Genomic DNA, 25,656 nt, shown 5'->3' on the forward strand with positions numbered 1-25,656 from the left:
CGTAACGCTTTCAATTTTTTTTTTAGTAGTGAGGTCAGGATGTGAATTAACTTCCTAACACTTCCAGAGTGAGGCTGAGTGGCAGGACAGGGGCTTCCGCCCAGGCCTCTGGGCTGCCCGGGCTGGGTGCTGGAGGGAGCAGTGGCCAAAGGTCCCCTCCTCCTCTGCCCAGCCAGCCCTGCCCACGCAATTCAAGACCCTCTTCTTGCCTTGGTGCCTGTGTGTTTCCGCGTTCTTGTATAAAACTGGGATGACAGCCTTGCCTCTCTCCCAGACTTGCCCACCCCCGGCTGTGCTGTCCCCCCCCCCTTCCCTCCTCTCATCTCCAGGCGCCCCCTGCATCCCCACCCATCTCTGGACCCAGCCCCAATTCCAAGGAAGGGCTGGGTTAGGGCCGGCTGGGTGTGGGTGGATTTGGGGGCAGCCAGGCCCCTCCCCCGTGGCTTGGCAGTTGCCTGGGAGTCAGAGGTCAGCCCCTCCTCCCTGGACACAGCTGCTGGGGTTGGGACCTCGCCCACCGGCCCCACCTAAGCTTTTGGGACCTGGCTTTAGCGTGGAAGGAGAGGGTCAGCTTCCCAAGCCATTGTGCGGAAGAGAAAAGGCGGCCTGGGAGGGGCGGGGCGCAGCTTTGTTTACACACTGTTCCCAGTCCCAGAGGAGCCCAGATCCAGCCTCAGCACAGTCCCAAACGCCCCCTCCCGCGGAAGGGCTGCCTCCCGGTGGTCTTGGGTCGATGCCACTCAGGGGAGTCCCGTGACACGGGGCCTTCTGCGTGGGGTCCTGCGGGGTGTGCAGGAGTTCCCCGGAGGCTGAGGAAGGCATTCCTGACTGGCCACACAAGCATGGCGGGGGAGGAGGCCCTCTGGCTCCCTGGGGTGCCCCGAGAGGCCGGTGAAGCCCGGCAATCGGTTGGCCCACAGGCGGAGAGGGGAAACAGCCCAAGGAGCCCACGGAACTTTCCCACCCGGGACAGGGCCGCCCCTGTTTACGTGAATGTGCACGTCGTTCTCTCCGGAGAAGACTCCTCCAAGCCCGGGACACGCGCCGGCCCCTTCCAAAGCGCGTCCCCAGCCGCCCACGCTGGAGCCCCGGAATGGCGGACTACAAGTCCCGACGGGCCCCGCGCCGCGGCGCATGCTCAGCGGGCGTCCCTCCGCGAGTCCAGCCCAGCCCCGGGCCCCAGTCCTCCCCCATTGTCTGGCGGGCAGGGGCGGGGCGGACGGTTCAGCGGGGGCGGCCATTGGTCGGGCGGCGCGTCCGTCGCGCCGAGGGCCCACCCCCCGCAAGCCCCGCCCCGCGGGCCCGCGCCCGGGCCGCCTGGCGCCCCGCCCGCGCCTCAGGACCGGCGGGGCCGCGCGGCGCATCCTGCGGGGCGGCGGCGGCGGCGCCGGCAGCCGGGCGCAAGATGATGAAGTTTCGGTTCCGGCGTCAGGGCGCCGACCCGCAGCGCGAGAAGCTCAAGCAGGAACTCTTCGCCTTCCACAAGGTGCGGCGGCGGCGGCGGCGGCCCGCGCTGAGGCGGCGAGGGGCGGGCCGGGGGGCCGGGGTCGGAGCCACGTCGGGCCCGGCGGGGGAGGGGGCGCGCGGCCGGCGCCCCCTCGGCGGGCCCCTGGCCTCGCGTCCTGCCGCTGCTCCGCCCTCGGACGCTTGGCTGGGGCTGGGTCCCGCCGACTTCGCGCGCCCGCCTCCCGGGCTCCCTGCGGGCCTGGCCGGCCCCGGCTCTGCGCGTCTCCGTGGGGGTCTCGGGGGTCTCGGCCCCTTCCGCGCCGCCCTGCACCGTCTCCCTGGCCTCCGTCGGTGCGTGCGTGCTGGGGGGCGGGGGGCGTCTCCGCCTTGGTCCGTGTGTCTCCGGCTGTTTCCCCGCCTCCCGTCCCCCTGCCGGGCTCTCTGCCTTTGTGGGCTCTCCGCGGGACCCCCTCCGTGCCCCTGCTCGGAGACCCCGAGTTCTTGTTTTGCTTTCACACCCAGGCCTGCGGGAGGGGTGAGGGGTGGAGGCAGATCTTGGCGGTGCGGCTGGGAAGTCCGTCTGGTGATGCGTCCCTACGCACACACCCCCTTCCCGCTCCCCCGTTTCGCTCTGTCCTGCGGGAGTCCCGGGAGTCCAGGGGCCATCGCCTGGCTGTGCAGGTAGCTGCACTTGGAGCCGGGGTGCCTCAGTTTGCCTAGCTGTGAAATGGGGCATAGGGAGCCGGAGCCCACAGCAGGAAGGAGCATTGGCCGCCCCCCCACCCCCGTTTCATTGCTAGGGAAACTGAGGCACCATGCCTGGGTGCGCCTCCGGGCACGTCTCCTGGACTCACAGTCTGGGACAGGGGCAGGCAGGGCAGGGCAGGGCAAGGCGGGGATTTTCCGAGGGGCTGCTGTGGTCCTGAGCTGCCCCCGGCTGGGACAGGCAGGGCTCTGTGGGAGGGGGAACTTAGAGGGCCCAGGAGGGAGGCTGGGGCTCAGGGCTCCTGCCTGGGTGGTGGGCACCTGTTCCGTGCCACAGGGCTGTGAGGGTGAGCCCCATAGGGAGAGAGACCCACAATGTGAGGCTGGAGCGGGTACTTCCCCAGTGGGGCCTGAGTCAGCCGGGGGTGAGGTTCAGCCTCCCCTGGGTGGTGATGAGTGGCAGGCGCGTGGTCTCGGGGAAGTGGCCTGGCCGTGGAAGGGACTGGCCAGTGCTCCCAGAGAAGGGGCCCGGGCCTGAGTTTGGGGGCCGGGGGTGAGCACGGACTCCAGGCTCTGGGTTCACATGTGTGGAACGTGCGCTCAGTCTTTAATACTGAGCCCTTACTCACTTGGGGCTCCCAGGTGCTGGCACGCAGCAGTGACCAAAAGGGACAGTGACTTCGTAGAGATCTCGGGGGACTGATGTGCTAGTGGGAGTCGGGGGAGAGAAGCCACAAAGTCTGAGTAGCTTGGACGGTGGACAGTGCTGGGTGGGAATTGAGGCAGGGCCAGGTGTGGGGGGTGTGCACAGGGGGCCTGGGTGGGGCGCAGGGATCCGAGGGCTCCTGAGATGTGGGGAGTTCGGGGCAGTGGGCCTTGGAGTCAGGTGCGCTGGGAGGAGAGTGGGAAGAGCCAGGTGGGGGAAGGGAGGGAATTGGGAGCCCAAGGGGGTCCTGAGCAGGGGAGGGGCTTCTGCCGAGTAGTGGTTCCAGTGGGTGGGTGTGAGGGCAGCAGGTGCCACGTGCATGACCTCACCTTGTGTCTCCCTCCTCCTCTGTCAGGTGGGGAGCCCAGTGTGTGTGTGAGGGGGGCGCTGTGTGTGAGGTGCCCCGCCTGCTGGACACTTGACCAGGTCGGGTCCACCCAGGGCGGTGCTGGTGGGAACGGGCAGCCCCCCTCCCCACTGTGGCTCTCCAGCCCCATGGGTGGCTCTGTTCTCAGGTGGCTGTGCCCAGATGGGAAAGTGAGGCTGGCATGGTGCTGTGAACTGGCTCAGGTGTGGCCAGGCCGGCTGCCCGGTAGACTCTGGCCCTACCTGGACAGGCCGAGGCTGGGGAGGCAGGCCGCAGAATGACTCCCTGGGCATGGGGCTTCTTGCAAATGCGTAGCTTCCTTAGCCTGGTGGTCTGGAGGCACTGGTGGCCCACACACCCTGCAGGTGCACTGTGGGCCCAGGTACACTGGCAAGGCCCTCCTGGGAGGACATATGGAAGAAGGCCTGGCAGGCGGGGGCGGGGGGGTCACACCGCACCGGCCCTGGACACCACCCTCAGTGCCTTTAGGGGCTGGACAGGAAGCTACCTCTCTGCGTCTGTCTTCCTGTCGCTGGAGGGAATCCAGGTATTAGCCCTTGACCTCTGACCTCCTCGCGAGGCATGTTTGGGGAGCTCTGTGCCTCTGGGACCGGGGTGCAAAGCCCCCCCATAGGGCAGGTGGGGTCCTTGTGCACCCCGAAAGCCTGGCACTGTCTGCTTGTTGCTGGAGCTTTTTGTGCAGTCGGCGTGGGGGGGGGGCACTGAGGGAACCAGGGCTTGAGGGGGGTGGGCCTTGGGGCCGTGCACGCAGCAAAGTCATGTAGCATGGTGCTCCCAACCCCCCCCCCCCCAATCCACCGACTGGAAGGCCTTGGGGCACGAGGAGCAGGTGAGCCTGGCTCTGGGCCCCGGTGTGTCGGTGGCTGAGCCCGGCGGCCACCTGGGGCCTGAGCGTGCGTCCCCTCTCTCGCAGACTGTGGAGCATGGCTTCCCCAACCAGCCCAGCGCCCTGGCCTTCGACCCCGAACTCCGCATCATGGCCATCGGCACCCGGTCTGGGGCTGTCAAGATGTATCCCCCGTGGCCCGGAGGTGGGCTGGAGCCTGTTTGGGACCACCCAGCCCTGCGGGGCCCAGCTCGGGAGCAAGGGCGAAGGCGCTGTAGCCGAGTGCTGGGGTCCTGGAGCAGGCTGGCGTGGCCTGGGGCCTGGAGCAACTCTGTAGACGCGTAGGGAGACAGGGTGATGGGGGGCGGGGTCAGTTTACAGTGGCCACAGCTGTCCCTCACTGCTTCAGTCAGCTGGTTACCTAGGCAACCCTGCCACCATCCCAGCAGCTGTGAGCTGTGGGGCTGGGCTGTGGTACCTGTTGAGGGTGGCAGGTGGATCGGGGGGCCCTGGTGAGTGGGCGCACACACGTGGGCGAGTGTGAAGACGCGTGTGTTCAGGGAGGGGGCTGGGGGCAGTGCCAGGCTGGGCATGGCGGACACAGCAGGGCCCCCACCTGGATCCTGGCAGCCGCACAATGGGTTGTGTGAGCTGCACAAAGCCTGCATTTTCCCAGCAGGGCCCGGGCTGGGGGCAGGGTTGGGGGGGCGGTGGCCGGCTGTTGAATGCCTCCTTGCCTGCCCTGGAGAAGCCCACCCCAGCGGCCCTCAGGCAGACCGAGGTGCGGGGTCTCAGGAGGGTGCTCACCCGTGCCCCTTGGCCTCATTTACCTACTTGTGGATGTTCATTGGCAGAAAACCGGGCAGTGCCTGGAAAGGGGAGGGCGTGGGGTAGAAGGGTCTCAGCCCGGGGCTGCTGGTGCTGGCCAGGCCAGGGTGGGCGTCGGGGCCTGTGTGTTGCCAGCTCCTTGGTTGCTCTGGGGCACGTGGCTGGGCTGGGGTGTCCCTTCTCCCGTGGGCTGCTATGACCCTACACCTGGCCCCGGAGCACCCACTCCCTGGCCTGCTGCTGCTGACCCTCTTGGGCGAGAGCTGCCTGCAGCCGAGAGGCTGTCCCAGGGCCTGGTGCTGGGGGGGAGGGGGGGTCCTGAGCTGCCCCTCCTGGGTTGTGTGCCTCAGGCTCACAGAGAACCTGGGGTACAGATGCAGAGACGCCCTCAGAGATGAGGCTGGAACCCTGGCTCTCTGGGCCTCCTCTCCTCCCGCTGCAGCTAGCGTAGCCTGGAGCCCTTGCCGGAGGCAAACTGAGGCTGCAGGGGCTGGCCCGGGGCCCCAGGAGCCGCCCCTCCCCCTGCGAGGCGGCCGGTCTCCTTGGCGACCCTGACTCCCGCCCAGCTGCTCCTGTTCCCTCTTTTGTCCCCTCCTCTGTGTACCCTGCCAGGCTCCAACTCCAGGCAACAGCTTCTGCCTTGTTGCTGGGGCAACGTTGCTGACCCCTCCCTAAAGCCCTCCTCGGGCGGGCACTTCGGAGTCACCGGATCCCTCCAAGGCGCTGTCTGTAGTCTGCCTAGTGGGCCGCCTGGGGCTTCGCCCCTTCCTCTTGGCTCCCTGCCCTGGAGTTTGGCCTGCAGCTGCAGGGAGAGGCAGCCTGGACTCCTCTGCCCTTGGGCTTCCTCCCCGGGCCTGGCCCTGCACCCCCGGCCTGCACCACGCGTCTCTCAGAGCCCACACAGCACACCCGCGGCTGAGATGGAGTGGAGCCGCTGCCGGCCGTGCGCCACGCCTGGGCCAGCAGCCAGAGCAAGTGGGAGTCATGGGCCCATTGTACAGATGAGGAGGTGAAGGTCCCACTAGTGGAGCTTGGGGATCCCTTGGGGGAACAGGATGGGAGCTGCTTCGGCGGGGGGCCCACTAGGCCTTCGGAGGACCTTGGTGGGCGGGCTCCTAAGAAGAGAAGGCCTAGGATGCTCCCTGGTCTGTGCCTGCTGGGTTTTGCCCTTGACCGTCACTCTCAGCTACGGTGCGCCCGGCGTGGAGTTCACAGGCCTGCACCGCGACACAGCCACTGTCACCCAGATGCACTTTCTGCCGGGCCAGGTGAGCCTCTGCCCCCACCTCTGTAGCCCCCACCCTCAGGCCCACCCCACCTTGCCCCCCCCAGGCCAGCCCAGTTTCGGTCTCTGGTCCCCCAGGGCCGCCTCCTGAGCCTGCTGGACGACAGCAGCCTGCATCTCTGGGAGATCGCCCCCCGTGATGGCTGCGCCCACCTGGAGGAGGCGCTCAGCTTCCAGCCGCCCAGCCGGCCCGGCTTCGACGGCGCCAGGTACCGGAGTGCTGGGCCGAGGGCAGTCCCGGGGACTGTGGTGTGGGTCCGAGGCGCCCTGAGCCCGGCCTGGCCCCAGAGTGTGTGCTCCATGGACGTGTCGGGCCAGAAGGGAGGTTGCTGTTGAACCGCAGGCGAGAGGCAGGCTCTGCTCCCCGACCGCCAGAGCCGCACCAGCTGCGAGCGCCAGGAAGTGCCCAGGCCTGAGGGCCGGCCCTGCCTCCGTGCCGTGGCGGGGACGTCAGGCGGTTGGGGCAAAGCTCCCCTGGCCACTTGGGTTGGGAGTGGGCGAGGAGCCTTCTGCCCATAGACAAAAGGCTGGTTTGGGGTCGAGCAGGGTCCCGGGGGCCCATGGGATGGCCCAAGCCTGACCCTGGGGTAAAAGTATAGGGGGCCTCTCCTTCCGCAGCCCTGCCTGGAGTGGGGAGCCCTGACCTTCCACCGGGGTCCTCCTGCAATGGGGTCCCATCCATAGGCCTGCCTGAGGTTCCAGGTCTGGGCTTGGACTGCCTGGCCTCCCGCTGGACGGGAGGGGCCCGGACCTGTCTGTGAGACCCAGGGAACCTATTTTTATTCCTCTCCTGATGAATAATTGAGCAGGCTAATTACACCACACCGGGGCCTTCCTGGGGTGCCGGCCCGCCCTATAAGTAGGCCCCAGGCAGTAAGGAGGGCGCCTATAATGAGCGGACAGGGGCGGCCCAGCCCCCGTCACAGCCTTCCCTGGCAGGTGGACAGGCCTGCCCTCACCTCCCCACCCCTCCCACCACTGCAGTCCTCCGCCCAGCCTCACCCGAATCACGGTGGTCCTGCTGGTGGCTGCTAGCGACACGGCGGCCTTGGGCACCGAGGGTGGCAGCGTCTTCTTCCTGGATGTACCCACCCTGACACTGCTCGAGGGGCAGACCCTGGGTCCCGACGAGATTCTGCGCAGGTGAGAGGCAGGCAGGTGGGTCTCCCGGTTCCCCCTGGGGGCCGGAAGCTGTGCCGGCTCACCTGAGCGCTCCCTGCAGCGTGCCGGAGGACTACCGGTGCGGGAAAGCGCTCGGCCCCGTGGAGTCGCTGCAGGGACACCCTGGGGACCCCGCCAAGATCCTCATCGGCTACAGCCGGGGCCTGCTGGTCATCTGGAACCAGGCTGCACGGTGTGTGGACCATCTCTTCCTGGGGAACCAGGTATGTGGGGGAGGCGCGCATGCCCCAGCCCGGCCCCGTGTGTGCCCGCAGGAGCTCACGCCTGTCTCGCACCCCCAGCAGCTGGAAAGTCTGTGCTGGGGGCGTGGCGGCGGCACCGTCGTCAGCTCGCACAGCGACGGCAGCTATGCTGTCTGGGCCGCGGACACTGGCGGCGCCGTTACGCTGCAGCCCACCTTGGCCACTACGCCCTACGGTGAGTACCGGGGTGGGGGCGTTCTGAGTGATGGCCTTCCCCCGGGCGGCAGAGCAGGCCTGGGAGGCTGACGAAGTGTCACCTTTGCAGGCCCCTTCCCGTGCAAGGCCATCAACAAGATCCTGTGGCGGAGCTGTGGATCTGGGTAGGCGGGGGGGGGGGGCGCCCCCAAGGTCTGGGATGCCTGGTGTGGGGTGTGTGTGGGGGGTACATGGAGATGGCAGCCTCCCCGGGGCCGTGCAGTCCATGTCCGGGCCCAGACGGCTCCTGATCGTGTGGCTCCCGACCACTGCAGGGGCCACTTCACCATCTTCAGCGGGGGCATGCCGCGCGCCAGCTATGGCGACCGCCACTGCGTCAGCGTGCTGCGGGCCGAGACGCTGGTGACGCTGGACTTCACCTCGCGCGTCATCGACTTCTTCACGGTGCACGGCACCAAGCCCCAGGATGGTGTGTGCCGCGCCCCGCCCCGCCCTGCGCCTCCCCTGACGCCCCGCGGCCACACTCACCCGGCCTCCCTGTCCCACAGACTTCGACGACCCCCAGGCCCTGGCCGTGCTGCTGGAGGAGGAGCTGGTGGTGCTGGACCTGCAAACGCCCGGCTGGCCGGTCGTGCCCGCCCCGTACCTGGCCCCGCTGCACTCGTCCGCCATCACCTGCTCCGCCCACGTAGCCAGTGTCCCGGCCAAGCTCTGGGCCCGCCTCGTGAGCGCCGGCGAGCAGCAGAGCCCCCAGCCCGCCTCCAGTGCCCTGGTGCGTGCCACGGGGTCGTGCACGGCCAGGGTCTCGGGGAGGGAGGGTCGTGCTGGGGCTGGTCTGGGGTGGGAATGGGGCAGGTGTACCAGGGCGCCCTGAGCAGCCGGTGTGGGATGTCGTGCTTTGGTGGTGATGGGGGGTGGGGACTGTGTCCTGATCTCGTGCCCCTGCCTCTGCCGCCCTCTCCCAGAGCTGGCCCATCACCGGGGGCCGGAACCTGGCCCAGGAGCCGGCGCAGCGAGGGCTCCTGCTCACTGGGTAGGTGTGCGCATGCCGGCCATTGAGCCTGTGCACCTAGAGTGCGCGAGAGGCCATCCCCAGTGACCCAGGCCCGCCCCCAGTCCTCTGTGGATAGGACTGGAACCTCCCGGGACCCTGCTCAAGGCCTCTCCCTGCTTTGCCTTTTTGCCTGGACCTGGGCGCCAGCAACCCCAGGGCCCCACCTTCCCTCGCGCCTGCCCTGGGACCGGAAAATCTGGGCTTGCCCACGCCGGGCTGCCCGGGGCAGGCACTGGAGAGCCCAAGCTGACGTGCCCGATGACTCAAGGCCGCTTCCTGCCCCGCCCCTCGCCCTCGGCCTGCTGGGACCCTCAGGCCTTGACAGCGTGGGCTCCCCCGTGCAAGATACCTGGCTGCCGGCATGGGCCCGTGGGTTCAGGGTCCTTGCTGGGCCCTCCCTCCAGGCCTTTGCCGTGGGCCCTCCCCCTCTTCCTGCTGGGGTGTCCTGTGCTCCACCTGGCATGTAGTGGGCTCTGGGTGTGTGCGGGTGCTCACCCCTCTTGCTCTGTGTGGTGTTGGACTCGCGAAGCAGGTGCTCAAGGATCGGCCACAGTGGGGTGGGGTGTGCAGGCCCCCAGGGACTGGGGTCGTGCTGACCTCTGCCCTCCCGCAGCCACGAGGACGGCACCGTGCGGTTCTGGGACGCGTCGGGGGTGGCACTGCGGCCGCTGTACAAGCTGAGCACGGCCGGCCTCTTCCAGACGGACTGCGAGCACGCCGATAGCCTGGCCCAGGCGCCCGAGGACGACTGGCCGCCCTTCCGCAAGGTGCTCCCCCTCCCCCTGGCCTCGGGGCACCCCTGCTGCTCTGTCGGGTGTCGTCACCCCTCCCGTCATCCCCCAGGTGGGCTGCTTCGACCCCTACAGCGACGATCCCCGGCTCGGCGTGCAGAAGGTTGCGCTCTGCAAGTACACGGGCCAGATGGTGGTGGCCGGCACCGCGGGCCAGGTAAGCCGGACGTCCCCTGGGCGGGATCGAAGGGTCTAGGGGAGAGGCAGGCATGGGGGCTCCGGGTGGGACCTCTGGCTGGGGCCAGGGACAGGAATCCTTGGTGTCAGAAAGGCTCTGAGGGGGAGGCACCTGTGGGATTTGGTCAGTGTGGTGCTCCTGGCACTCTATACAGCAGGTGCTCAGTATGTGCTCATCACTAACCGGGAGACAAGGCCCTGGTGGGGGTGGGTGCTGTAGGGCGGTCCTTGGTGCTCAGCAGGGCCGTGGTATACAGTCGCACTCAGTGAAGCGCTGGCCTGGGGACAGTCCCGGGCACAGGTGCCGTGCTGACCCCTCCCCCATCCCGGCCATGGCCGTAGGTGCTCGTGCTGGAGCTCAGCGACACGCCGTCGGAGCAGGCGGTGGGCGTGGCCAGCGTGGACCTGCTGCAGGACCGCGAGGGCTTCACGTGGAAGGGGCACGAGCGGCTGAGCCCGCGCACGGGGCCCCTGCCCTGGCCTGCCGGCTTCCAGCCCCGGGTGCTGGTGCAGTGCCTGCCCCCCGCCGCCGTCACCGCCGTCACGCTGCATACCGAGTGGAGCCTCGTGGCCTTCGGCACCAGCCACGGCTTCGGCCTCTTTGACTACCAGCGCAAGACTCCTGTGCTGGCCAGGTGGGTGGGTGGGGCGGGCGCCCTCACGGGGGCGGGGGTCTGGGCCTCAGTTTCCCCTGCTGCAGTTGGGTGAGCGTGGCAAAGGAGCCTTTGGAAGCCCTCTGTGCGCCGTAAGCAGTGGCCTGGCCTCTCCGTGAAGGATGCCCGTGGGGCAGTGGGGGACAGGCCTCGCTCCCTGCCCCGGCCCCTGCGTGCCTGGGCCTGGGGTGGCTCCCCAGGAGGCCAGGGTGTGAACGGCCCCTGCCTGGCCCTAGGTGCACCCTTCACCCCAACGACTCCCTGGCCATGGAGGGGCCGCTGTCACGCGTGAAGTCACTCAAGAAGTCGCTGCGCCAGTCTTTCCGGCGCATCCGCAAGAGCCGTGTCTCGGGCAAGAAGCGGGCTGCCACTGCCAACAGCAAGGTGGGCTGGGCGCCGCCCCACTCCCCCCCCACCCGTCCCCTCGCAGCAGCCCTCAGCCCTTGGGGTGGACGGGGTGGGATGGAGGGTGGTGGGCAGGCGCCCTGAGGCTTCAGGGCCTGCTCCGCCTGCAGCTGCAGGAGGCCAACGCACAGCTGGCGGAGCAGGCCTGCCCCCACGACGTGGAGATGACGCCCGTGCAGCGCCGCATCGAGCCCCGCTCGGCCGACGACTCCCTCTCGGGCGTGGTGCGCTGCCTCTACTTCGCCGACACGTTCCTGCGAGATGGTGAGGCCGGGGTGGCAGTGGGGGCTGGGGGGCAAGGGGACTGTGCCTCCAGGGTTCCAGAATGTCGAGTGTCACGGTGCCCTGGTGGCCACCTGCACGTCCCTCTGCGGGGGGACTTGGAGCTGGGTAGGCAACAAAGAGAAGGGGGCCCAGCGTTCTGGGGAACAGCGGTGAGAGGCAGCGGCCAGTGCCAAGGCCCTGTGGTCGGCCGCGTAGGGTACTGCCCGCCCACAGCTGGACGGAGGGCAGGGTGGCTTGAGGGCCCAGGGAGGTGCTTCCTTGATTAGCTTTTGACTCGTGCTGTGGAGGATTTTAAAATGGAGAAGGCACGCAGCTGCCCCGTGCTCCTGGCTGATGGCCCCGTGCCGCCGGTGAGCCCCTTGCACCCCACACTGGGCCGTTTGGTTTCACTGTGGTGTTTGAGGTGAGAGCCCGGGCAGGAGTGCTCTAGCCCGTGTCTGACACGCGTCCCGACGCCCACACTGCCTGCCTCACCCACGTCTTGGCACAGGCTCTGTCCAGGGGCCACTGTCTGGTGTCAGGTATTTGTCACAGGCCTTTGTCCGATAGATTTTCCTACCCTCTAAATGTGGCTGAAGCAGGTCACAGTTTTTGTTTTTTTTGTTTTTTTTTCAAAGGGAGAGATAGACAAAGGGATCGTCCATCCACTGGTTCACTTCCCAAATGGCCATGACAGGGCTGGGCCAGGCTGAAGCCAGGAGCCAGGAGCTTCTTCCAAGTCTCCCATGTGGGTGTAGGGGCCCAAGCACTTGGCCATTTTCTGCTGCCTTCCCAGGCGCATTGGCAGGGAGCTGGATCGGAAGTGGAGCAACTGGGACTCGAACTGGTGACCACATGGGATGCCGGTGCTGCGGGCAGCGGCTTTACCTGCTACACCACAGTGCCGGCCCCAGGCATTGGGTTTTGACTCCCGTGCATAGTGGCCGAGGCTGGCACCTGGCACCTCAGGGCTGGCTTCCCTGGGGTGGTTGCTTAGGTCCGGCAGTGGGTCAGGGTGCTGTGTGGTGGGTTCCACACCTTCCCTGGCCCCTGCCATCCTGCTCCGCGTGTCCACCAAGGAGTGTGTGTGGTGCTCGGCTGGCACAGCCAGAGCAGGGCCGACGGGCGGCCTGGGGTTTTCTGTGGTCAAGAGGCTCTGTCTGCCCACTGTGGGTGGGGGTGCAGCAGGGGCTGGGGTGGCCTGCGGGATGAGGATGGAGGGCAAGGGCTGGATTTGCTGAGCGGGCGCCAAGGATGCTGCGGGATGGGGCTGGAGGGGGCAGGGTGCTGTGTGGGGTTTGCAGATGGCAGCCGCGCCCAGGTGCCGGAAGTGGCGCGCTCTCTCACGGCACCCCCGTCTCCACAGCGGCCCACCACGGGCCCACCATGTGGGCAGGCACCAACTCGGGCTCTGTGTTTGCCTACGCGCTGGAGGTGCCGGCAGCCTCGGCGGGCGGAGAGAAGCGGCCCGAGCGGGCGGTGGAAGCCGTGCTGGGCAAGGAGGTGCAGCTGATGCACCGGGCGCCCGTGGTGGCCATCGCCGTGCTGGATGGGCGCGGCCGCCCACTGCCCGAGCCCTACGAGGCCTCTCGGGACCTGGCGCAGGCGCCCGACATGCAGGGGGGCCACGCCGTGCTCATCGCCTCCGAGGAGCAGTTCAAGGTGAGCGGGTCCTCGGAGCCCTGCCCTGCCCACGTTCCCCAGGCCCCAAGAACCTGCTTATGGGAATGCCACCAGCCGGCAGGCACCCCCAGCCCCCTCCTCCCTCTCCTCCCGGAAGTCAGGGTGTGTGTGGGGGGTACCAGACACCCCCTTGAGACCCACACCGCGAGGCTGGAGTGACCCCAGATTGGGGGGGTGCTGGCCAGAGTCTGGGATCTCTGCACTGGGGGAGGAGTGTGCACCCCCAGCCCCCTCCTCCCTCTCCTCCCGGAAGTCAGGGTGTGTGTGGGGGGGTACCAGACACCACCTTGAGACCCACACCGCGAGGCTGGAGTGACCTCAGATTGGGGGGGTGCTGGCCAGAGTCTGGGATCTCTGCACTGGGGGAGGAGTGTGTGTCCATGTGTCTGTCCATCCCAGGTGCACAGGCAGCAGGGTGAGGGCCCTGGGCCCGGCCAGCTCCATGCTCATGGGCTGCCTGCCCGCCGCCAGGTGTTCACGCTGCCCAAGGTGAGCGCCAAGACCAAGTTCAAGCTGACGGCCCACGAGGGCTGCCGCGTGCGCAAGGTGGCCCTGGCCACGTTTGCAAGCGTGGCCTGCGAGGACTATGCCGAGACGTGCCTGGCCTGCCTCACCAACCTGGGGGACGTGCACGTGTTCTCAGTGCCCGGCCTGCGGCCCCAGGTGCACTACGCGTGCATCCGCAAAGAGGACATCAGCGGCATCGCCTCCTGTGTGTTCACTCGGCACGGCCAGGGTGAGGCCTGCGGGAATGGGGGCTGGGGCTGGCCCGGGGCTGCGGCTGCCGCCGGTCTCCTGACGCCCCCTCACTCCTGCTCTCCCGCCCGCCCAGGCTTCTACCTGATCTCCCCGTCCGAGTTTGAACGCTTCTCCCTGAGTGCCCGCAACATCACCGAGCCGCTGTGCTCGCTGGACATCAGCTGGCCCCGAGATGCTCGCCGGGCCAGGTGTGTGTGGGTGTCGGGAGGGCCGGGGCTCCCCTGCCACCTGGGGCACCTGCTGGCTGTGCCCACTGTGGCCCCGTCTACGCCCACAGGCTGCAGGAGTCGCCCAAACTGAGCCAGGCCAACGGGACCCCAGGCATCATCCTGGTCCCCCAGAGCTGCGAGGGAAGCCCTGATCCTGCCCACAGCCAGGGAGCTGGTGAGGGACTGTGGGATGGGGGTGGCCCTGGCTGGGGAGCCGGGACCAGCAGCTGAGCCACTGAGGCTGGCGGGGGGGGGGGGGGGGGGGTGCCTGCCTGGCCACGTCCCCTGTGGGCTGCACTGGGTCTGCACCTGGCCCCCAGGGGAGTGGGGGCGCTGAGGGCCCTGGGTGGGTGATCACTGGGCTCCTTGCAGACACCCCCGAGCCGCCCGAGGCCACACTGTCACCCATGTCTCTGGACTCAGCCACCAGCGCGGACACGACACTGGACACCACAGGGGACGTCACGGTGGACGATGTGAAGGAGTTCCTGGGGTGAGGCCACTGCCCCTCCCTGCCCCCCGCCCCCCACCCCTATCCCCCCTCTGACCACCACTGCGCCCCCAGCTCTCCCGAGGAGGCGGAGAAGAACCTGAGGAACCTGTCGGGGGACGAGGCCCACGCCTGCGCCATCCTGATCAAGTGAGGGGCCGCGGGGCCCTGCCCAGCGCCCCCCGCCTCCCTGGGGCCTCGCAGTGATTTTCATAGCGGAGGGTCAGGAAGGCAGCGCAGGCCACCCTTGGACTCACAGGTGTGTGGGGGATGGGGCCCGGCCGACGAGCGAGGGTCCCGCCAGCGGAGCCAGCCTGGCTCGGCCCTGCCCGTGGGGGTCTGCGCTGGGCATGGACGGTAGCCGGCACCTCCTTGCTGGTGCTGAGGTCACTGCCGCTGTCCTGCGTGGGCCAGCGCACAGGGCTGCCCGCCTCCTGCTGGCCCCTCCCCATTCCCTAACACAGACCCGCACCTGCTAACCTGGGGCTGGAGTGGGCCCCGAGCCAGGCAGCCTGGGGTGGCACCGGGGTGCACTGGGCCACCTCCCCGCCCCCCTCCCTCCGCAGAGTATTTTTCTAACGCCTGTGCTGGCCTCCACGGTCATTTCTGAAACTATTTTGGTACTTGCTCCTGGGCCAGCCCTATGCGTGCGTGCGAACCTGGGACCGCTGAGGCCCGGTCAGGTGTGTGCGTGTATGTGTGTGTGTGCGGGGAGTCAGGGGCGGGCCCTGTAGATTGTACCTTGGGGGGATCTTTTTCTGTCATTTTGTTAAAATTAGTGGTTTTAGTATTAAAAAATACTGATTTTTTTAATATTGAAAATAAAAGCATTTACTATCTCTTAGAGAACAACCACCTGTGCTTTATCCCCGGGGGAGGGGGGGAGTCTGCTCTCCCAGGACACCTGCGGGGCTGTGTGCTGCTGGGACCCAGACTCGGGACAGGAGCAGGGGCTGCCGCCGGCCCTTCCTCACCCGGACCGGCGCGGGCCTAGGCCGGGGCCTGGCGGAAGGTGCTCCAGGCGTGGAAGCAGCGGGTGAAGGCGTGCTGTTCGTTGCCCTTGCGGACCAGGCGCAGGCGCCGGGGCTGCTCCTTGGAGCGCAAGTGCTGGATGTATACCTGGGGGGGAGGGGAGGAGGTGGGCGCGGGGCTGCATGGGGCCGCCAGCCCGCCCCAGTCCCCGGCCCGCCCGGCCCCAGCTCACCTGGCAGGCCTTCAGGCTCAGTTTGATCTCCACCTGGCTGGTCTGGGTGCCCACCCACATGTAGACCTAGGGGGACAGCAGGCGCTGCAGTGCCGCACTCACGGCCGGCCCTCAGAGACGCAGGGGGCGGGAGGGGCGGGGCCTCACCTCCCGGCCGTTGTCCAGCAACATGATGTCGTCGTCGGCCAGGTCGTCCTGGCAGAAGTCGGAGCACTTCTCCGTCACGGCGAAGTAGCCCTTGTCGTTGGAGCACCTGCGGGGCAGGGCAGGGCCGCGAGGAGTGAGCAGGGGCAGGGGCCGTCTGGGGGCAGGGCAGGGGCACAGCCCTGTGCTCACCGGAAGAGCCGCGTGTGCTTCATGTACTCGGCGTCATCGTCGTAGGGCTTCTGGGCCCCGATGCCCACCCAGAAGAAGTTCTCGGGCTCCTCCCCCTCGTTGATGACCTGCAGGGAGGGTGTCAGTCCCGCCCGCCCCCCCCCCCTACCCGCCCCGTCTCCATGCACCTGCCCCTCCACCTGTCCCTGCCCCGCCCCGCGCACCTGCTTGCTGTAGGCGGCGTCGAACATGGTGTTGAGGATGTCTTCCGCCAGCTTGGCCTCGTCCGGGTCAGACGCCCGGCCCACCCAGGCGTACACAATCCCTTGGTTGTCCTCGCTCTCAAAGGGGACCTGGAGAGTGGAGCCCAGGCGGCCGGGCGGCTCAGGCCTGGCCCCAGCCTCGCCCCCGCCCCCTCCCCCCACCTGGCTCCGCCCACACCCCCACCTTGAGGATGAAGCAGAACTCGGAGTTGAGCAGGCTGGAGTCCGTGTGGATCTGGATGCACCTGCGAGGGGAGGGGCGTGGGGCGCGTCAGCGAGGGGTCGGGTGGTTGGGGGCTCCCCCGCCCCTCCCCGCCCGCCCCCGCCAGGCACCGCGTGCAGAGGGCGCTGCCATTGGTGCGGATCTGGTACAGGCTTGGCTGCGGGGCGCCCTGCGCCGCCTTCCGTTTGCCGCGGTGGATGATGAACTTCCTCTTGAAGTGGGCCAGGAACTTGGGGTTCTCCTGCTGCTGCGTCATGCGCACCACCTGCGGAGGGCAGGGTCAGGGCGGCGCCCCACGGCCCTCCCGGCCCCCCACTCCCCAGCGGCGGGCTGCCCACCTCCAGCTTGCCGGGGAACAGGCTCTCGAACTTCTTCTGCAGGCTGAAGGTGAAGGTGAGCCAGCCCATGTTGGAGGCCTCGCGGCCCTGCCAGAAGTACACGGTGCACTGGAAGTCCTCCTCCGGCGGCTGCTCCTCCGCCGCCTTCTCCTCCCCCTCCTCCTCCGGGTCTGCCTTCTTGTCCTCCTCGTACTCCACGGGTACCCAGTACCTGCGGGGGGAGGCGGCGGGGGAGGTGGGGGGGGGACAAGGTGGTGAGTGGACGCTGCCGGAGGGTCCCGGGGAGGGGCAGGGTGGGGAGCGGACGCTGCCAGAGGGTCCCGGGGAGGGTCCCGGGGAGGGTCCCGAAGGGTCCCGAAGGGTCCCGGGGAGGGGCAGGGTGGGGAGCGGACGCTGCCAGAGGGTCCCGGGAGAGCCGGGGCGGCACCTGCAGAGGAACACGTAGCAGTCTTGCGTGTAGAAGTGGCCGAACTCCTCCTCGGGCAGCCGCGCGAACTTCTTGCCCTCCAGCACGAAGCCCTCCATGCCGTCCAGGTCCTCGTTCCACTCTTCCATCAGCTGCTCTGCCTGCTCGCGGCACAGACCCGCGCCCAGGTCTAATAAGGGCCAGGCCGCCCCCCCCACTCCTCCTAGGCTACGCCCCCAGGTCAGAACAGAGCCAGGCCCCGCCAGACAGCCGCACAGCCCCGCCCCCCAGGGCTGATTGGCGTCCAGGCCCCGCCCCCCAGGACTGAGCGGAACCGTGGTCCCTCCCCGGCCCCGCCCCTCCCGGCCCCGCCCGACAGCCGCGCGGCCCTGCCCCCAGGGCAGAGCAGAGCCCAGGCCCCGCCCCCCAGGGCTGAACAGAGCCGTGACCCTGCCCCTCCAGGCCCCGCCCCCAGGGCAGGGCAGAGCCCAGGCCCGCCCCTCCCAGGCCCCGCCCCGCCCGGCAGCCGCGGCACCCACCTCGGCCAGCGGCATGGGCGGCTGGCGCGGCAGGAAGAGCGCCGTGAGGTCGGCCTTCATCTGGTCTGTCTTGTCGGCGTCGCGCTTCACCTTCCCGGACAGCCCCGGGCCCTGCAGCACGGCCTCGGCGTTGCGCGTGTAGTCCACCGTCAGCACGTCGTCCCAGTTCTTGAACTTGGCCTTGAAGACCTGCGGGGGCGGGGGCGGGCGGCCGTGGGCGGGGGCTCGCGCCTGAGGGCAAGGGCAGGGTTACGGTCTGGGGGGGCCGGGGGTCTGGGCCCAGCGCAGCGCGGGGCGCACCTGTGCCTCGGTGCCCTCCAGGCTGCGGCTGACCGTGGCGTGGCGCGGCCGGTGCAGCATGCCGCACAGCTCCTGGCCCAGCTTGAGGGCGGCGGCGCGCACCAGGCGCGGGGACTTGCGGCCGAGCCAGATGAACACGTCGGACCAGCAGTCCAGGATGTACACGCAGCGCGTGTCCAGCAGGCTCTGCAGCTGTGGGCCGGAGGCTGGCCGTCAGGGCCCGCGGCCGGGGCGAGGAGCCCGGCCCCACCCGCTGCCCCTGGGCACCTCACCAGCCGCATCCCCGGCATCAGCTCCACCTTGGGCCGCTGCTTATGCTCCACCGAGAGCCTGTAGTTGATCTGGGGCAGCTCCAAGTAGCCCAGGCCCAGGCCCACCTGCGGAAGAGACGCCCACGGTGGGGGTGGGGACAGGGTCTGGGGACAGAAGCCTCGCCCGCAGGGTGGCTCACTGCTCCCGCCTCCACCCCACGGTTGCTCTAGGGGAGGTTAAAGATGCATGCATTTATTTGAGAGGAAGAGCGAGAGCGAGAGCGAGAGAGAGACAGGGAGAGCCTTCATCTCTATTCCCCCAATGGCTGGACTCCCGGACTGGAGCCTCCGGGTCTTGGCAGGCTGCTTCCTCCACTAGGTGGCGCCCTCTCGCGGCTGCTCCCCATCCAGCAAGTGCATCAGGACCACCCCTCCGCTCACCTTGTACAGCTTGGGCTGGGGTGGCCAGAAGTCGTCGGGCACGTGCTTCTTGATCTCCGAGGGCTCCCCGCCCAGCACCTCCCAGAACTCGGGGGGCTCCTGGCCCTGCACCAGCAGCGTGATTTCTGCCTTGCCTTTGCGCTCATTTTTGTTAATTTTCTCTGCGAACAGCCTGAGGGGGCCCAAACTCCTTAGTGAGGCAGGCAACTTCCCTCTGCACAAAGCGCCCCTCCCCCACAACGGCCCCGTACCTGGCCTTGGTGGTGCTGCTCAGCGTGGCCTGCGTCCCCCGCCACACGTAGATGTCCAGCCCGTGGTCCAGTAGGAAAACGAACCTGGGGAGGAAGGGGTGGGTGGGCGGGAGCTGCGGCAGGGGTCGATGCGTGCCTGCCCCCAGGGAAAAGCAAGCCCCTCCCTCCTTACCGGCCTGCTACCCCCCCCCCCCCAGGGTGGCTAGGAGGGCCAGCGCCGTGGCCTCGCACGCCAGGGGCTCACCTGGGGTCCAGGGAGGTCCCTTTGAGCGGCACAGGCTCCAACTTGACATTTTTCTTCCCGTACACGCGGTACATCCTGGGGGCCGGGCGAGGGGTGGCTCACCAAGCGGGCAGGGGGCCTGCCAACCCTTCCCAGCTGGCCGATGGCAGGTGGCAGTCGGCGCCGCCCACTGCGCAGCCCCTCCTCACCTGGTGACGTAGTGCGTGTCCTCCACGGTGTAGAAGCCGCTGGCCGTGCCACCCTCGATGTAGGAGATGTCCTTGTCAAAAACCTGTGCGAACGGCAGCGGGACGGTTTCCCCATTACGGGGCTGCCCCCTCCCCTGCCCAATGCCACCTGTCGGGGGCCAAGGGACCGAGCTGCGTGCGGGGGTCACAGACCCCGGGTGATGCTAAAAATCCATAAACACCGCGGAGGGTCGGGGTACGAACACCGCGCGTGCGTTCATTTTGAGCCTACCAGGGCGGGGGCGGCACTGGGATGTGGGGATATCTTGGGGCATGGGGGTGTGTGCAGCCAAGTGGGCGAGGCTCAGTGTATGCCAGACTCCGCCCCTTGCGGCCCCACCCCCAGCCGCTATTGGTCCTGGTTCCCCATCTCTCTCCTGGCCACACCCCTTCAACCCGGCCTCCCTGCTCCCTGCTCAGTCCCTGGGTCCAGCTTGCATGGGCGCCCGCTCCCCCGGCCCCGGGGCCTCCCCTCCGCGCCGGCCGGCGGGGGCCCGGCACCTGCAGGAACTCCTCGCTCTCCTCCCCCATCTCCTCCCGCACGGTGCGGCACTCGGCGCCCAGGCAGTTGCGCAGGTTGACGGCGTGGATGGCAGAGCAAGCCTTCTTGTCCAGCGTGGCCTCCCCGCCGATCCAGTAGTAGATCTCCCAGTTCAGGGAGCCGCTGTCGTCCAGGAAGGTCTGGGAGCCGAGGCACAGCTGGGTCAGCCTCCCCGGCTGGCCCTCCCCCCCCCAGGGCGGGGCCGCGGGAGCCCCACCTTGAGCACGATGTAGCAGTCGGCTTCGTAGAACTTGCCGTGGAAGGCCTCCTCCACCAGCACCGGCACGAAGTTCTCGATCTGCCAGACGGTCAGCCCGGGCAGCTGGCCCACGTCCTCTGTGAAGAACTCCGAGTAGTCCAGGCGCGGCTTCTCCAGGCCCTGGTCCCAGCGCCGCGCCTTGGCCGCCGAGGTCCGCGCCTCCGCGCTCTCCTGGGGAGGGGGGCGGGGGGCGGGCGTCAGGGTGGTCAGGGCCCCTGGGGATGGCCGCCCCCCAGCTGTCCACACCTCAGGGCCCCCCCGCTCACCTCCTGTTTCTTGTTCTTCTCCTGGGCCACGTCCGACATGCCCTTCAACACCTGCTTAGCCTGGTCATCCTGGGCCGAGTCCTTGCGTCTCCGGAGCCGCATCTTGCGAGCCAGGGGATCCTTGGGCCCGCTCCCTGCTAGAGGCAGGGGCGGGGTGAGCACCTGGGGGCGGACTGGGCCTCACCCCCTCTGGCATCCAGCCAAGCAGGGGCCCCAGAGCGCCATCCCAGCGTTCGTTAGCAACCCCCTGCTTCCCAAAGGCCAGGGTGCCCCCCGACCCTCCAACCCCCCCCCCCCCACTCACCGGCTGCGGCCGCGGCCACCGTGGCAGGGGAGGCGCCCGCCAGCCGCAGCTGGTTCTGCAGCGAGAAGTCGATGTTGTAGCACTCGGCGGCTCGGTCGGCCGGCTTGGGCGGCATCACCAGGCTGGGGTTCTCGCGCACGTCCAGGACCTGGGCGCAGGGCACAGGGAGCCGAGCTGCAGCCTTGCCTGGGGTCCACTCTCCCGGCCGCACCACACCCAGGCCCCGGCTTCCGTCTGCCCACCCCTGGGCGGGCGGGGGGCCTTGTGCAAGGTGGCCTCCGCCCGGCGCCCCCACCTGGATCTCCGTGAGGAAGTGGATGGCCTCCGGGAGGGTCACCAGGCGGTTCTTGTTCAGGACCAGCTTCCGCAGCTTCGGGCACCTGGGAGGACACGGCTGGCCGGGGCCTTGGGAAGGAGGCTCGGACGCGGGGCGGGGTGGGGTGAGGAAGGATCGACGGGCAGGGAGGGCAGGGCAGGGGTCTCTGCTCTCTGCCTGAGGGCCATCTCAGCGCCAGAAGCCCAAGTTTGCGGGCACCGTGACCCCATAGAAGGTGGGAGCAGCCTCGGGCCCCGCCCCCGGTGCAGCCCCGCCCCCAGCAGGCCCCACCCCTCCCGGCGCAGCACCTGCAGAGGCTCTCCGGGATCAGCTCCAGGTTGTTGTTGGTGGCCATGAACTCCTCCAGGCTGCTCAGCTTGCCGATGCTGGAGGGCAGCCCATCGAAGTCCAGCTTGTTGGAGTTCAGGTACAGCTTCTTCAGCTTGGTCAGCTTGCAGATGGCCGACTGCAGGGGGCGCAGGGTAGCGGCGGGAGGTGAGCGGTCAAGGCCAGGCTGGGGCCCAGCAGCCCAACGTCTCCCTCCCCTTCGCCCTCCCGCGCGGCCCCAGGCCCAGACGCACGGGCAGGGAGGTGAGCTGGTTTCGGGACAGGTTCAGGGTCTCCAGGTGCACCCACTGGTCGATGCACAGGGACAGCTCCGGGATCTGGTTGCTGCTAAGGTTGAGGCGGCGTAGGCTGGGCAGGGTGTACAGGCACTCGGGCACCCTGGTCAGGTCGTTGCACGACAGGTCCACGTCTGGGCAGGGGGCGGGGTAGGGGAAAGGAGAGCATGAGCTGGGGGCCACACAGTAGGTACCGGGTGGCCAGCCCGGGCTGTGTCGCTGTAGGCTAGGGACAACCATTCCAAACTGTTTCTCTCTGGACAAAGCCATTAAGGCTGAGTGGGTCACCAAGGGCCTGCACCTGCTGCTGGTGGCCCCAGGGCCGTGATGGATGGACAGATGTGATCCCAACGCAAAGGTGCCCTTTTCCCGGTGGGGGGGGGGGGGGCGCGGGGTCTGAGCACGGGAGGAGGCGCGGGGGTCACCTGCGAGGTTGCTCAGGCCCTCCAGGCTGGTGGGCAGGTTGCTCTGGGTGCGCTGGGTGTTGCGCAGGTGCAGCGTCTGCAGGGCTGTCATGGCCGGGAGCTGCCTGGGGGAGGGGTGGGTGACACGGGCGGGCGGTCAGGGCCGGGGCACCCCCCCACCGTGTACCCTAGGGGACAGGAGGTGGGGCTGGGGAGGGGAGGGAGCCGGGCGCCCACCGGAGCTGTGCGTGCAGCAGCGGGTTTCCATTGAGCACCAGCGTCTGCAGGTGCACCAGGCGGCGCATCTGCGGGGGCAGGCTCTCCAGCCGGTTCTCACTGAGGTCCAGGTACAGCAGGTCCGTGAGGTTGATGAACAGCTGGTTGGGGATGGTGTCGATGCTGTGGGCGGGGCGGGGGCGGCGCTGCCTGAGTCGTCGGGCCGGGCCACTCACGCCCAGCCCCGGGCCAGCCCCGGCCCCAGCCCCAGCCCCCCCCCCCCCGCCCCCCGGCACTGCACGCGGGGGCTGGCCAGGCACCTGTTGTGGCTGAGGTTGAGCACCAGCATGTTCCTGGCGTTCTCCAGCTCCCGCGGGCACTCGGTCAGCTGGTTGTGGCTCAGGTCCTGGGGAGATGGGGCAAATCCCAGGTCGGGGCGTCCCCACCCCCACCCTGCTTCTGCCAACCTTGGGGACGAGGTAAGGCACTGAGAGCGAGGGCATGAGGGGGTCTCAGGGCCAAAGGGCCCGGGGCCTTGGGCGGAGGAGCACTTGGGCTAGGGCTGCGACTCCAGGCGTGACCTCGGGCAAGGCCCGCTTCGGCCTCAGTCTTCCCGTCTGTAAACTGGGGTAACAGTGGGCCCAGGGACCACCGCGATGGGTGGGGACTGGACCAAGAGGCTGGCAGGGGCAGCTGGGCGGGCAGCCACTGACCAGGACGGAAAGGTCCTCCAACTTGAAGATGTCGTCAGGGACCCCGGAGTTCTTCAGCTGGTTGGCTCGAGCCACGATGGCCTGTGGGTAGACCACGAGAGTCCCTGCTTCCTGGCTTCCACCCCCCGCCCCGGGAAGAGGCAGAGGCAGAGGTGGGCCCCTTCGGGCCTGCCCTGTCTCTGCTCTATAACCCCCACCCTGCGGTGAGCTCCTATTCACACTTCAAAGCCCAAATGTGCCCCAGAGCCCAGCATGGAAACCCCAGGTGTTTCTGATCAGACACCCCTCCTGTTCATTCAGGAAGATGGGGTGTGGTTTGGAGTGAGGGTGCTAGGGCAGATGGAGGGGGCTGGAGTGAAGAAAGGGCAGCGTGGGCTGACCGGAAATGCTTCTCTCTCTAAGGCTGGGGACAGAGTGGGGGACATGTGACCACAGTGCCAGGCGGCTGCCCATGGGGTCCCCACTGGCCCTCCCAGCCACCCCATCTGCAGAAAGGACTTGTCTTGGGCCACACAGCTGGGAGTGGCAGAGCCCGGCTTGGCTCCAGGGGAGTCCCCAGGACCGAGGCTCCAGCCGGGGCCAGGGCCACCTCCCTGAGGCTCCGAGGGCCTGGCCAGCGGTCTCCCATCCAGCAGGGGCAGAGCGCCCACCGGCCGAACCCGCCCCCCCAACTCCAGCTCTTCGGCTGTCCAGCTGCGTGGCCTTGGGCGAGCGACCTGCGCCTGTGGCCGTGTCCTCGTCTGTGACACCGTCAGGCGTGGGGGGACGTGGACGTCCACTCGGCATGCCTGGCACCTGTGGAGCTGTCCCCACCCACAGGGACCGGGCCACATCCACCCACGACAAAGGGCCCCAGAGCCCGGAGCCGGAGCTGGGCAGAGAAGCCAGCCCGGCCCCCCGCCTGGGGTCCAGCACCCCACCGCACTCACCCGCAGAGAGGGCAGGCTGGACAGCTCCCCGTGAAGCGTGGTGAGGTTGTTGTGGCTCACGGACAGGTGCTCCTGCGCCAGGACGGGGCAGTGGAGGCTCAGCGGGGTGGGGCGGGGGTATCCCCACAGGCCCCGCCCCTCTCCCAACACCCCGCCCCCTCTCCCAAGACCCCACCCCCTCCTCACCAGCTTCTGCAGGGCGGCCAGCTCCTCGGGCAGGTAGCAGAGGCCTGTGCGGTTCAGCTTCAGCCATCGTAGGCTTGTCATGGACTTGACATTCTCAGGGAAGTAGCCACCCTGGGGTGGGGGTGAGGGTGAGGGTGTGCTGAGGCTGGTCTGGGAGAGGGCTCCCTCTTGCCCGTGGGCGCATTTGAGGGAGGCCACACAGCCAACTCTCAACAGCCACAAGATCCTCCCCACAGGCCCCGCCCCCTCCAGGGGAGCCCTCCCTACCGGCCCAAACCCCTCCCCTACCAGTTGAGGCTCCAGGGGCCAGAGCAGAGGCCTAAGAGGGTCTCTGCTACTGCCCTTGGGCCCCAGGAGGGGCCGAGCAAAATGAAGATATCCTGGGGCCCCCCCATTGTGTGGTGAGCTCAGCTCAAATCGCTGGGCCCCACACTCTGGTCCTGCCTGGGCTGCGAGACCCCTACCCCCACCCCGTACCCTCAGCACCCTGGCCACTCCTAGCAAGGTCGCCCTGCCCTGTGGCCCCCTCTCCCAACCCTGCCCGAGTGGGTGCCACCTCCTTCCTTCCCCGCGTTCTCTTCCAACACCCCCCACCCCTCCGACCCCAGCCCTCGTGGCCAAGTCTGGGGCAGCGGCTGCAGCCAGTGCCCCGTGGCTGTGCCCCTCCCCCCACCGGCCACATTCCCAGCTGGTGACTCAGACCCGCCCAAGCCCAGGGGATAAGCGTGGAGACCCCAAGTGGGGATGGGGGAGGCCGGGACGAGGAACGGCAAAGATGTGGACAACACAGGCTGGACAGGAGCTTGCTGGCCTCCGCCCCACACCCTGAGATGCCTAAGTGGACAGGCCAGAGGTTGCCCATCACCGGCCGGAAGCCCCGCCCACCTGGCTCTGGCTCTGGCCGCCCCAACCCATATTGAGAACCTCCCCCCAGCCAGAGCGTCCAGACCGCAAGTCTACACTCGCAGGGAGCGACTCGAGTCCCTTCTCCGGATGCGAAAAGCCCAGGCCGGGAGAGGGGAAGTGACTTGCCCAAGACCACACAGGATGGAGCGCAGGGCGGTGATGAGCCGCCTCCGGGCCCGCCCTTGGGCAGCCAAGGCAGCGGCGGCCCTGAGTCAGCGGCGGGCTGGGGCGTGAGACCCCGGGGAGGCGGTGCGCAGGCCCGCAGCGCCCGCGCCCTCCCCCGGCCTGGGCCCGCGCCGCTCGGGCTCGGCCTTCCCGCGGGGGGACGCTGGGCGGAGGCCCGGGGTGCCGGCTGCGGGTTGGGGTGGGGAGGCCCGCAGAGCCCCGGCCGCCGCCCGCAGTGTGGCCGGCGGCGGGCGAGGTGGTGCCCGCGCCGAGCCCGGCTCGCCGCTCACCTTGAAGTCGTTGCCGCTGAGGTCCACGCCGCGCACGAACGGCAGCACCCCGGTGGCCTCCATGGCGGCGCCGCTCTCGCTGCCGGGCCTGCCGGGCGCTGGGGGCGGCTCGGGAGCCGCGGGCTGGGCCAGCGCCGGCTCCGCCCCGTTAACCCGCCCGCGCCCGCCGCCGCCGGCACCTCGGGCCTCGCGCTCTGGGGACCTCGCCGGGGCCCTGGGCCTTGCGCTCTGGGGACCTCGCCGGGGCCCGGGGCCTTGTGCTCTGGGGACCTCGCACTCTGCGTCCG

General features: G+C 68.8%; 2 protein-coding genes across 4 annotated transcripts; one reads left to right on the forward strand and one right to left on the reverse strand.

Moving 5' to 3' along the window:
- The first annotated feature begins 1,370 nt into the window (after nucleotides 1–1,370).
- On the forward strand, nucleotides 1,371–15,091 carry LLGL1 (LLGL scribble cell polarity complex component 1). 2 transcript variants are annotated; one of them, XM_062175580.1, is made up of 22 exons: nucleotides 1,371–1,486; nucleotides 4,159–4,256; nucleotides 6,086–6,167; nucleotides 6,263–6,393; nucleotides 7,169–7,327; nucleotides 7,407–7,569; nucleotides 7,648–7,783; nucleotides 7,874–7,928; nucleotides 8,079–8,233; nucleotides 8,313–8,536; nucleotides 8,730–8,797; nucleotides 9,432–9,585; nucleotides 9,662–9,766; nucleotides 10,129–10,421; nucleotides 10,676–10,823; nucleotides 10,955–11,108; nucleotides 12,475–12,770; nucleotides 13,263–13,527; nucleotides 13,624–13,738; nucleotides 13,828–13,934; nucleotides 14,132–14,252; nucleotides 14,325–15,091. In XM_062175580.1, the coding sequence occupies exons 1-22, from the start codon at nucleotides 1,406–1,408 to the stop codon at nucleotides 14,401–14,403; spliced, it is 3,189 nt and encodes a 1,062-aa protein (XP_062031564.1). In that variant the 5' UTR covers nucleotides 1,371–1,405; the 3' UTR covers nucleotides 14,404–15,091. The 2 variants fall into 2 exon arrangements, with proteins under 2 accessions (XP_062031564.1, XP_062031565.1); XM_062175581.1 differs by having other exon boundaries at nucleotides 7,651–7,783.
- Nucleotides 15,054–25,452, reverse strand: FLII (FLII actin remodeling protein). Of its 2 annotated transcripts, none has more exons than XM_062175579.1 (30): nucleotides 25,370–25,452; nucleotides 24,009–24,119; nucleotides 23,823–23,894; nucleotides 22,894–22,974; nucleotides 22,501–22,586; nucleotides 22,202–22,363; nucleotides 21,986–22,089; nucleotides 21,519–21,694; nucleotides 21,246–21,403; nucleotides 20,917–21,001; nucleotides 20,622–20,769; nucleotides 20,318–20,451; nucleotides 20,010–20,222; nucleotides 19,753–19,932; nucleotides 19,213–19,295; nucleotides 19,025–19,099; nucleotides 18,781–18,864; nucleotides 18,530–18,701; nucleotides 18,110–18,214; nucleotides 17,838–18,029; nucleotides 17,538–17,726; nucleotides 17,020–17,159; nucleotides 16,593–16,803; nucleotides 16,365–16,519; nucleotides 16,216–16,276; nucleotides 15,993–16,121; nucleotides 15,790–15,896; nucleotides 15,601–15,706; nucleotides 15,454–15,519; nucleotides 15,054–15,368 (listed from the first exon to the last, which is right to left on the reverse strand). In XM_062175579.1, the coding sequence occupies exons 1-30, from the start codon at nucleotides 25,430–25,432 to the stop codon at nucleotides 15,240–15,242; spliced, it is 3,777 nt and encodes a 1,258-aa protein (XP_062031563.1). In that variant the 5' UTR covers nucleotides 25,433–25,452; the 3' UTR covers nucleotides 15,054–15,239. The 2 variants fall into 2 exon arrangements, with proteins under 2 accessions (XP_062031563.1, XP_062031562.1); XM_062175578.1 differs by having other exon boundaries at nucleotides 20,318–20,454.
- Nucleotides 25,453–25,656: the final 204 nt, after the last annotated feature.

The sequence above is a fragment of the Lepus europaeus genome, chromosome 18 (assembly GCF_033115175.1).
Source record: "Lepus europaeus isolate LE1 chromosome 18, mLepTim1.pri, whole genome shotgun sequence".
Taxonomy (NCBI): domain Eukaryota; kingdom Metazoa; phylum Chordata; class Mammalia; order Lagomorpha; family Leporidae; genus Lepus; species Lepus europaeus.